This window comes from Dromaius novaehollandiae, chromosome 1 (genome assembly GCF_036370855.1).
Source record: "Dromaius novaehollandiae isolate bDroNov1 chromosome 1, bDroNov1.hap1, whole genome shotgun sequence".
Classification (NCBI taxonomy): Eukaryota; Metazoa; Chordata; class Aves; order Casuariiformes; family Dromaiidae; genus Dromaius; species Dromaius novaehollandiae.
This window is the reverse complement of record NC_088098.1, coordinates 57,904,078-57,916,174: the sequence shown is the minus strand read 5'-3', so window position 1 is coordinate 57,916,174 and position 12,097 is coordinate 57,904,078. Positions and strand designations below refer to the sequence as shown.

Sequence of the window (12,097 nt, the reverse complement as noted above, 5' to 3'; positions counted from 1 at the left end):
TCAGTAGTGGTGTACCATAGGTGTGGATACTGGGGCTAATACTGTTTAACATCTTCATTAATGACTTAGATGATGGGACACAGTGCACCCTCTGCAAGTTTGCAGTTGATAGAAAGTTGGGAGGAGTGGCTGATGCGCCAGGTGGTTGTGCTGCCATTCAGAAGAACCTTGACAAGCTGGAGAAAGGGGCTGAGAGGAACCTCGACACAGGGAAATGCAGAGTCCTGCACCTGGGGACAAATAACCCTGGGCACAAGTATGGGCAGGGGCCCACTGGCTGGAAAGCAGCTTTGCAGAAAAGGCCCTGGGGTCCTGGTGGACAACAAGCTGACCACGAGCCAACAATGCACCATCATGGCAAAGGTGGCCAGTGGCATCCTGAGCTGCATTAGGAAGAGCATTGTCAGCAGGTTTAGGAAGGTGATCCTTCCCATCTGTTCAACACTGGTGAGACCACATCTGTGTCCAGTTCTGGGCTCCCCAGTACAAGAGGGACATTGGCGTACTGAAGCAAGTCCAGCAAATGGCCATGAAGATGATTAAGGGACTGGAGCACCTGACATGCAAGGAGACGCTGAGAGAGCTGGAACTGTTCAGCCTCAAGAAGAGAAGGCTCAAGTGGATCCTGTCAATGAGTATACAAACCTGATGGGGAGATTAAAGACGATAGAACCAGACTCTTCTCAGTGGTGCCCAGTGACAGGACAAGAGTTAATGGGCACAAACTGCAATACAGGAAATTGCATTTAAACATAAGAAAAAATTTTTTTACTGTGAGAGTGGTCAAGCACTGTAACAGGTTGCCCAGAGAGGCTGTGGAGTTTCCATCCTTGCAGATGCTCAAAACCAACTGGGTACAGCCCGGAGCAACCTCCTCTGAGCAGAGGGGTTTGGACTAGATGATCTTCAGATGTCCCTTCCAACCTCAGTGGTTGTGTGTGTGATTCTGTGTAACTGATATAATTTGCCATGTAAGTTTGCAGTCACACACACAGACACACACACAGACACACACACAGACACACACACACAAGGAGACACAGACAGACACAAACACACATACACACATGCACTTACAGAGGTACAGATACAACATTTCCCCCTCTCCTCTTTTACACGTTTGCTTTTAAGCAGAAGGAACCACTGGAACACTCTAAAGCTCCAGTGAAGTCAGCGGCAAGTGTTTGGCTTCCATGGTATGTGATGAGGCACAGAATACCAGCTCCAGTTTTTGCTGTCCCTGCAAACAGTTCTGCTTCATGTCTTTGGTTCTTTGGTATCTCTTAGGCTGCAGTTGATTATAAAGAAGAGGTGGTGGTGGTATTGTCTGTGCAGCGTTTTCTGCTAAAAGTAGTATGCCTTGTAGAAGAAGTTGAACAGTCTACTTTTTATCTCCAGTGTGACCTGTGATATGATACATTGTATAGCAGGGCACTGAATTTCCTCTTCCTTCTTAATCCATGTGTGTTAATGTCAGTATGGCTTTAAAACATGTTTTTGTTGGTGCTCCAGTTAACACCTCTGAGAGGGACTGGACTCCCCCTCCCCTCCCCCCCAAAAAGCAGCTTTCAGAGTTATGAATAATCCAACTTTTCTTCCCGTGTTTCAGACTGCTGAAATATTATCAGTGTGCTGATATATTACTGATATTGTGTGGTTTTTTGTTTTGTTTCGAATACTACACAGTGTGACTATGTGAATGTTCCAACAACAGTGTTCACTCCGTTGGAGTATGGAGCCTGTGGGTATTCTGAAGAGAGTGCAGTGGAGAAGTTTGGGGAGGAAAACATTGAGGTAAATGCCTTTGTTTCATCTGGATTTTAATGTCCAAATATGTAATTTAAAATAACATTAAGAGTTGATTAAAACAGCCTTGTGTGCTCTGATTTAAGGGCAGGAGGATACTAGGTACATTTTTGTCTTTCTAGGCAGTCCCTAAACATGTTCTAAAAATAGTCCCCAATTCTGATAGTTCTAGTTACAAAATTTTTTTTTTCTTTCTTTTTTTGGCAAACTGGGCTTGTAGGTGGAATATTTGTTAAAAAAGGTTTCTTTGTCTCTACAAATACTTGAGGGATAAATTAAAGGTGGGTATGTGTTGGAAGCAGTAAATTGGTTTTAATGTCCAAGCTGAGCTTCTTGTAGCTACAGTGTGGCAAATTCCTTGCCAGGGTGATTTTTCCTTTATAAAGTCAAATAATGTTGCTACATTCATTTTTGCTGCTTATTTTGACTATGCAAGCAGATACGTGCTTAATTTTACTTACGTGAGTAGTCCCTTTTCATTCACTGGGATAGCTGTCAGGAGTGAAATTAGACATATGTAAGCATTTAAATGCCTCAGGCTGTTCTTGCAAAATACTGTACGGACCACAATATAAAAAGCAGGAGAGAAGAGAGTCTGGCAGTAAATTGAACTTCTTTTATATCCCATGAAGGTCCCTTGAGGGGCCTGATTTGGGGAAATAATCAGAAAAGTTGCAGTTCATAAATTTGAGAACTTGTCTCCCTCTTAGGTTTATTCAAATACACTTTGTGAACTGGACTATGGAGAAAAGAACAAAATGTTACTTCAAATCGCTGTGTCAAGTACTTTTAACTTGACTATAGGGCAGGGGCCAAAATTCTGTTCTGCCCACAGAGTTTTTATACACACAGACAAATTTTTGTTATTTAGTCAAATTCTTGTTGTTACATGTGAAACACTGGACTCTTTGTTGTGGAAAATGCACCTGCCATTTTCAAAGTCACTTTTGAAAATGTGCTTTAAAGTATCTGGAAACATTTCTATCCTGGCTAAATCCTAATTTAGTTTATTCTGGCCTCCTTATCATGTCACTGTGTTGGCTTTTGCTTTTGGTTTGTACGCTTCAGTAGCATTATTGAGTTGCATTTGTCATCCAGACCTGCTAAATTTCAGTTTTGGGTAACAGAATGTTTATAAATGCTTTGTAACCCCGTTAATATGGAAAACAGTGAGTTGTCTCTCCAGATTATTTGCGAAGGGACATATTATTACTGGAGTTGCAATTAATAAAAAAATTCTCTCAGATAGTAATCAATTTGAGATTAGTTTATAATGAGAGCTGTAGGGAATTCTGGGTATAAGTGTTCCTTAAAACACCCAGTCCTTTTCTGATATGTGCTATGCAGGTGGATGGACAGATTTATCTTCAGCTGGGAATCTGTCCAGTGATGCAGGCTGATGCAGTCAGAAAATGTGGGTTTTACGTGTACCATGCATTCCTTTGCATTTTGCAGTGATACATAATCTAAGAGAGCCTGGAAAAAGCATTCCCTGATCTCTCCTAAACCTAGGCGCTGTGGCTATTTCTTTCCTTTTAGTGTGCTGAGAAATATTTTCCCTTCATCCCAGGTAGACCCAGTGACAATACAGCTTTCCACAAGAGAAGCTTCTATTTGTCTGCTTTAATGAGGGCATGGTGAACTGCAGCCTGGATGTGTGATATGCTTATGGCTTATTTTTTAATTATTGGATGACACTAATGCTTATTTTATAGTGGCTTCCTTATTTGGCTTCCATCAAGGGAAAAGATTCTCACCCTGATTTTGAGTATTCCAAATTCTGCGTGTATGCTGAGTGCTAATGAAGAGATATTAGTTAATGGTTCATCCCTGTGCTGTGGTGAATGTTTTTACAGGTACGATATTTCAAAAGCCTTGTCCTCCTAAGTCTGCTGCAATTGCGGTCAGTGGTAAAGCTCCACTGTTGGAGGTAGAGGATGCAAATTTAGGATAACCTGACAGCTTTTGGAAGATCATATTCTGTGCTGTGAAATTACAAATCTTTCTTTAACCTCTGTGTTGTATATCCAGGTGTACCATAGTTATTTCTGGCCACTGGAATGGACTGTCCCATCCAGAGACAACAACAAATGCTACGCAAAGATAATTTGCAATATTCAAGATAACGTAAGTGTGGTTTTTTTCCCTCCAGAGAAAACAGCAGCTACATGTTCATGTTAGGTGCCATTGATACCACAGCTATAAATAGGATACTTTTAATAAATTACAAATGAATTTAAATTTCTCTACCTTTTTGAAATTTTGCTTATTTATAATGAGCCGGTATTTTTGTTTAAAGAAAAATGGCTCTTAGTAAAATACAAATTTCTGAAGTTGCCATTGATATATGATGTTTTTTCATATATGCAAAATAACAACTAGAAATCATTAAGACTGTTCATTAACTTTGAGAAGTGATTGAGTCAATGCATGTAAAACATGTTAAAAGTTTTTATCTGTTGATCTTACTCCCCCACACACACACCTGGCAGTTCTTTTCTGGGGAATTCTTCACTCTGAAATTAAGGTCACTCAGAACCCATTACATCTGGTGACCTCTACAAATGCACGTGTCTGTAAAACTCTTGAGTTCATTCTAACAAGATTAATCTATCTTGCCTGCACAAATCTCATTTACAGTGATAATGCCAGGATTATCCTTGGACTAGGATAAAACTAGGATAAAGCTTCCTAGTTATGGAAATGTATAGTACCTGCTGAAGCACAAGCAAAAATAGATTGGTTAGAAGAATTGGTAGGTCCCTCTCTGAATGATCGTCATCTGTTTAATAAAAACTTTGTTGGATTTGAATAATTAATGTGCTAATAAGAATGTATTCTCATTAAGATAGTGGCATAGAACTACCAGTGCTATTAAAATTTTTGATCTATTTTACCTATTTTCTTTTATCATCAGATACTGATTTATGTTCCTGCAGTTTTTTTGACCAGCATGTCACACATTTTGTAAAGTCTACTAACCTAATTTTGCCCATCTCCTTTTTCTGGAGGAGTTTACACTAGTGTGGAAGCTATTTTAGAAGCCATGCTAATGTTCCTAATCCAAAGTTAGTTGAAGAAAATGGGAAGACTTAATGGGGCTTTAAAGTGTTCCATTAATTTTGTTTCCATTTCTTGTCCTGAAAATTAGGAATGCATTTAAACATCTAGAGGTGGAGTTGAAGACTATTCAGGATGAAAACTGTGTTCATTAACTATTTAAATTTATAGTGGAAACCGTAGTTATCCCAGTTTCATTTCTTTGTTTTTATTTTTATATATGTACATACTTTTAAAGAGAAGTAAGGATAGTTCCATTTTAGCTATTATTTAATCTTAGATTTTCTTCTTTAAACCGTAAGGTAATTCTCAATCCTCATGCTTAGTGAAAGAAAAATAACCTTACAATGTACTCAGTATCTGCACTTCCTTATATGCATTTGGAGGAAGAACAGATAACTTCTGATACCAACTGGGCTAGATCTGTGCTCAGCAAAATCTGATTAGTACCATGAAAGCCAGTGAGGACCATGGTAGTTGGCATTTGCTAAATGAGACAAGCGCAACTCATTCTCTTGAGTATTCAGTAAGGATATATGCTGCAGTTTTACATATTTTTCAGTTGAACGGTAGTACAGACGTGAGAGAAGTAAAGCATGAAGTGATAACATCTTCATTGTAACTTGATATCTTTTAGTTAGTATTGCCAATCTCTAGATATATTATCTTCCAAAGACAGTGAGTGCTGCAAAAAGAGCCGTCTTCAGTCTATTTAGAATGCATCTCTTGTTACATCAGTTAGCCAGAATTTTAGTTTATGACCCTTTTTACATAAGCAACTATAAAACTGTTCTTCAACAGAACAAAGTTTTTCAGTAGATATGTATCATATAGCCACCTAGCATAGGCCCCAGTGTTGCAAATCTTTGTGCACATGCCTGTCTTTACTTAGGCAAGCGGTCCGTTGGAATCGGTGGAATAGCTTGCCTGAATAAAATTCAAATACGTGTTTGCAAATTGGACATACATGATAATCAAGCATAGATGATACCATGTGCTAGATTTATATGCCTGATGTAAACAGAGGGCTTCTGCACAAAACTTTGTAAGGAAACTGATTCTTAAGTTCTTAGTTGATTTTTTTTCCTTTGCGGAGAGAGGACAAAATGATACCTGCTGTGTCCCTGCTCTTGGCACTAATGATAATTTACATTTGTGTGGTTACATTAATTTGTGGTATATTTCAGGGACTGATGAAATTACATACTTTCAGTTAAAAAAAAAAACTTATAGATTGTCTAAAATGAACTGAATGCATGAGTGTGTTTCCATTTGATTGTTATTTAGGAGAGAGTCATTGGTTTACATGTCCTTGGTCCAAATGCTGGAGAAGTTACGCAAGGGTTTGCAGCTGCTATTAAATGTGGAATGACAAAAGAACAACTGGACAGCACCATAGGAATTCATCCAGTCTGTGCAGAGGTCTGTATATAAAGTCACCTTTGTATCCCAGCTTTTGTAACATTCTGGGATAAGATGTTGGAAACCTGAATACCAGAATTTTATTAAAGTGTATGGGGAACAGGGAGCAGTGGGGGGAAAAGCACAAAAGTGATTTTTTTTTATAATTAGGAAATTAACATTTGGGTTTAATCTAGGATTTTACCAGGGATTTTTTTTTAGTTTATTAATTTGCTTAACATTTATAGTCTCCCCTAATCCAGTGCTCCCTCTACTGGGGACTGTAGAATTTTTCTCTCACTCAAAAATCCATTTATAAAGGCTTCAAATACTATTTATACTAAACTGATTGTCAAAGCTTTTTTTTTTGCTCATAGCAGTAGACTTGTAGGCCTACTCAAAATAGGCCTATAAACTGGTGCTGTAGAACGGGACCAGCTACATGATGATTTTTCTGTTAAATTCTGCCCTTTTAGAGATCTCTCCTTTACCCACTCTCTGTCTTCACTTTTGAAATGAAGCACAAGAAGCAGCACAAGCATTTCTTCTTGTGTTTGTCTTGCTGTTCCTCTTTAATGAACACCTGAACTCTCTTTAGGGGGTGAAGGACAGCTCCTCTTTGGTGTAAATCAGAGATGCTTCACTGATTTTAGTGGTGCTATGACCAGTTTATATTAGCTGAGGATCCCTGCAAACTGTGTGACCTCTGTTAGTAGGTCTTTGTACAGAATCTTGTTTTTAACCCCTATATATTTTAGCTACAAAGTGGAATAGCACAAGGATGCCAGTCTGCAGAAGTAAAGTCTGCTTCTCTGTCTTGTTTTTCCAAAGTGATACAGTATGAGCAATATAACATAAGCTCCGTAACATAAAGAACTGCCAGCAATTTGAGTCATCTTCAAAGCATCTGTAGTAAAGACTCTACCTCTTTCTGTAATATCATGTTATAATGGTGTTCTTGGAAGCCCTTGAAGCAGGAGCAGCAAGTTCTTATTTTATCGGAGGCCCTGTAGAGGTGAAAGTCTGAGTGAGGCATTCAAACCTGTGAACTTAAGTGGGATATTAGCATATGCAGTGTGAAGAGAGGATGATAGTCGTAATTTATTCTGGACATCTGAGCTGCTAAAATTGAAACTAAATAGAACGATGATTAGACAAAATTTAGGGAGATAATTTTGACTAATCATATTTATTTGGGTGCAGGAGGAGGAAACTGGCTCAGGAGGAATACACAAATTAAAAGCTCGTGGGAACAGTGATCTTTTTTTAGTGCCAATATTCAAAAGGTTTTTTTGATGCCTGTTACTTAATCTCTTATATAGTCAACAAAAATGGAAGTGCAAGGATGGTAGTCTTTAATTTAAAAAAATGCTTTAAAATTGTTGGCATTTGTAGGTACTGTGCATATCTAGATGAATAGAATGAGGGATAGTATCAGCATTTTTTTATCTTAGACCTGTGAAAAGGCTAAGGGAATGGAAGTCTGATCTCAAGAAGAAAGCGACAGTATTGTTAAGTCAAATACTGCCATCTTCACTGGCATTAGGACAGTTTAATTTCACAAAGAGTTTCATGTGAAACACAGTATTACTCAACTTAAGACTGTAAGACTGAGGTTCCCATTTCTCTCTGCTTACAAATTGGAGCCAAAGTTTGCTTTCCTGATTTGAGCAGCATCTTATTCCGCAAAAAGTCTGAAGTCAAAATGGAATTTTTTGCAAGGTAAAATACAAATACCAGTGAATGCAGAGTGGTAAGACCTTGGCCTTACAGAGAATTGCCTTTCACTGCAGACTCTACTGCACTGCTTGTAATACAGGCATGTATAATTGAGCATCTATGATGAAAGGAAAGTGTTTTTTTGAAAGCTGGGGTCATTATGTGAGTTAGCTAATGACTGCTTTCCAGTTACTGGTTCTAAGATGTTGTCTTCACTTGAATAACTAACAAGTTCTGTCAAAAATTCATGTTTCCAATAATTACCAAATGGCTCCCAGCTGACTCACTGGAGTCAGGGAGCTGTGCCGTCCCCACAGCCATTGCAATTGGCTAGCATGCCCAGTGTTTGTGATAGGGCCAAGAAGGAAGCAGATAAAGTTTGTACATTTTCATCTTTATTGTTATTTCAAAGTGAAAAATGAAAATTCCTGTATGTTGTCAGCCTGTGGATCAGAGCCGAAGAGTTAGAAGCGCTATCTCAAACCATGCACCATAGTTTAAATATACTCTGTTCCTCTGCCATATACATTAGACATGTATTTGTCTTCCTGATTTGTGCACAATGCTTTATATGCTTGTAGAAAGTGGAAGAGGTATATCATTTATTGATGTTGTTCTCCAAAGAGCTGCTAGCAGCCTTAATGTAGTAAAGCTTCTACTTAGAGGACTGTAGGGCTTTCAGATCCCCATTATCTTCAGATATTTCAGTGTTCTTTGCAGAACTGAAATGTGCACATTCTTTATTCTGTGCTAAGCTTATTCTTCCTGAGAGATGCCTTTGATGACAGCTAATTACTGCAACTTTGAACCATTTAGACAGAAGTGGTTTTGATTTCCTGTATTCCTTTCTATATTATATGTGTGCAAAACCATCATTTGCACAGTAAAGTTCTAATATTAAACAAGGTTTGATAGAATTTTTCTTTTAGAATTTTGATACTTTTTAATTTTACAATAATTATTCTTGCATGTTTTCTTTAGTATGAGTTGAAAACAGTAAAGATTGGACCCTTTTGAACTAGATTTGCTAGTGTCCAGAAGATAAAAAACCCAGACCTAATATCTAGATCAACAATCAGTTCTACATTTCCGTAATATCTGGAATGGTACAGAGGCAGAATTTTTGTTCTCTTCAAATGCTGTTGCCTGAGGTTAACTTTACTTTCCCAAAGAAGTCATCTTTGAGCCATAAAGATACATGCTCATTAGTTGTATAGACTAGAGAGTGTTATTGCTGAGCCCATTCCCGCTGTGCAAACTTAACAGCAGTAAGACAAAAGGTGGTATAAAGCCATCTGACGTCCCTTAATTGTTTCTTCTCCACTGCAAAAAGAAGATCATAAGGCAAATTAAGAGAACAAAGAGTATTTTTGTGTGTGTATGCAATTTAGTGGCAAGGATTTTATATGTATGTTTTTCATTTATTATTTTATTACTTTGAGTAAGAAATGGCTGTGGTTTTAAGCATTATGCCCAAGTTAATTTTGCAGAAGATTCATTTTAACATTCTAAAAATATTCTTGTTTCTTTCTTTTAAGATATTTACCACGCTCTCTGTGACTAAGCGTTCTGGTGGAAATACCCTTCAAGCTGGATGCTGAGGTTAAAGACCCCCATTGTTGTTATTGCCAGAGACTGACTTTCATCGCTGTGGCTGACTTGTGCAATTCAGAAGGAACGTTTTGAGAGAAATCATCATCAGACCTCTGCAGAAATGTTTAAATCTTAGCCAAAGCGCTCCATTATCCTATGGAGAAGAGCACTGTGGGAGTTTAGTCACTTGCAGTGATTGGATGGCAATCAACAACGCAATGGGAATATTGACTATTGAGCTGTTGCTTAGCAGGGCATTTAACAGAATGCTTTCATGAAATCACAGCCTGCAGCCAGCATTTCCTGGTGGGCAGTGATGGAAGAACTGTTAGCACAGCTCCACAATAACTTTCTTTTCCTCTCTCTTTTGTTACCTGTACAAAGAGCTTCCTAATTCAAATGTATTACCACAAGTTCGGATAATTGTATAGTGCCTCTGTGTACTAAGGTATAAAGCTGCAATTGCAAGTTCTCTTCATGAACAAACTTTTTATCAGATCACAGTCACATAAGTGAGGCATGCCTATGGATGGGAGGTTGTATCTACATGTTTGATCATGAAGAAGAAAATATCCTTGCAGAAAGGTTTAGTACCATCTAGAATAGCATCTCTCTTGGCTTCCAAACTGACTTTGTCACAATTTTTTATTTTAGAGATATTTATTTGTGAAGGCGTTTTTCTTGATGAGTCAGGAAAATACTTTTAAGGCATTGTTATATAGGAAAGGTTTTTTCTGATAGTCACAACCATGCATATAGACAGATGCGATCTTTTTAGCTTTATCTTGCAGCTTATGTGATTACAATTAATCCACTTTGGAACTGACAGAATTCCAATTTGGAATAAATTATTTTGCCAAGAGCTTTGTAGAGCTTCATTCAATTTGAATAAATTCTTCCTTTTCACATGGCCTATCATACTCTGCTGTGTTTCCAGTCTGAAGCAGCCACTTTGAACACGGCAGCATACAGGCAGTCCTTCAGGTTAGTTGAGCTGTACAGTCAAAAACCAGCCAAACAAACAGAAAACACCCAACTCAACCTCCAAAAAACAATAGTAAAATCTTCTAGGTAGACAAGACCTAAAGCTGTATTTAGTTCCACGTATACTTTGTTTTGTATTTGATTAAGAAAACAATACTTTTTAAACAGATTTCCATTAAAAATGACAAACAGACTTACTTTCTTGAATGTTCCTCCTATGCTGGATAAACTGCATACATATTTATCAAGAAATGGTAAAGTGCTTCTTTGTAATGGAAATGAACCTGCTTTTTGATCTGGTTCTTCATTTCCCTCTATTTTAGCAGGAGGTTACAGATTACTAATGGTTCTTGGGAGTTCAGTATTGCAGCATGAATAAGGGTTAAATTATCCAGCTCCTTGGGCAGAAGACTCTATGCCTAAATTTCTACCTAGTAACAAATTCATCTTTTTTGACTGAGTTTTCTATAATAGCGTTTTAAGTTATTTTTATAAACTCATACATAACTGAAGGATTTTTAAACATGTTTTATATGGTATCAGAACAATCTGTGGTGTTACTTTTCTGGCCAGTTCATTGAATACATGGAATGTTGCACAAACAGATGCTCAGTTTGATGGATCTTCCAAGCAAAGAAATAAAGTTATAACAAGAAGACTTCTTCTTCTTTTTTTTTTTCCAAGGCCAGAAGAGGCCACTTTGATAAACCCAGTTGTGATTGTTTAACCTTTTGCGGTTTGAAGGTAGGTGTTGCTCTGAAAACTGGGCTTGGGGTTTTTTTGTGTGCATTTTTTGCCTGTTAAAGATATGAAAAGGGGATACTTAAGGAATGAATTAGGGATCCAGCTTCCACTAATATTTAACAGTGTTTGCACTAGCTGCCATATATAACTTCAGAAAAAACAGGAGTTACAGCTTCATGAGCTGTTTAGCTATGTAGTTGTTCATACTTAAGCACAGGCATAACAATATTTTCAAAGATATCTGTAAGAAAGTCCGACCGTGGAGTATAGGAATTATGATATGTATGAGCTTGGCTTTGCAAGGTTGGACCGTAGACGTATCTGTCCTTTTTCATGGGTCATGTCCTCATTAATAATGTGTGTTTTCTAAATATATATTTTCTATTTATAATTCAGTAGTTTCTTTGTTCTCTTTTTACTTTAAATTTAAAACTGTGAGATTGTGTGTGGGGGGGTTTCTTCCTGAGGTTTTTTCTTTTCTCCCCAGAAGGAAAACATTTTCTGGTTTGTATTTCAGTATCATCTCTGCATGATGATACATACATTATAGGATAACATCACATAAGGCTGTTTTAAATGCCAAAGCCAAGTGTTTAATGTTTGTATCAAATTCAGCATACATGTGGTCATGTATGCTTTGGAAATATATACTAGAAAATGTAATAAACTAACCAGTATTTATATTCATCCCACGTTCTATTCTTTATTAATTATTAAAATTTCTTGGAACTCTTACCAGAGTGTAAGTCAAAATTCTAAGATATTTCAGATGAAAATGCAGACAACCACC

The 12,097-nt window shown here is 37.5% G+C and overlaps 1 protein-coding gene across 2 annotated transcripts in view; it reads left to right on the top strand.

The window, feature by feature from the left end:
* Window positions 1-11,221, top strand: part of TXNRD1 (thioredoxin reductase 1) — a 28,669-nt gene extending 17,448 nt beyond the window's left edge. For both annotated transcript variants that reach the window (XM_026118027.2, XM_026118028.2), the window contains exons 11-14: window positions 1,687-1,794; window positions 3,838-3,933; window positions 6,154-6,288; window positions 9,525-11,221. In XM_026118027.2, coding sequence (XP_025973812.1) covers window positions 1,687-1,794; window positions 3,838-3,933; window positions 6,154-6,288; window positions 9,525-9,587 — 402 coding nt within the window. In that variant the 3' untranslated portion in view covers window positions 9,588-11,221. The remainder of the gene's footprint in view (window positions 1-1,686; window positions 1,795-3,837; window positions 3,934-6,153; window positions 6,289-9,524) is intronic.
* Window positions 11,222-12,097: the final 876 nt, after the last annotated feature.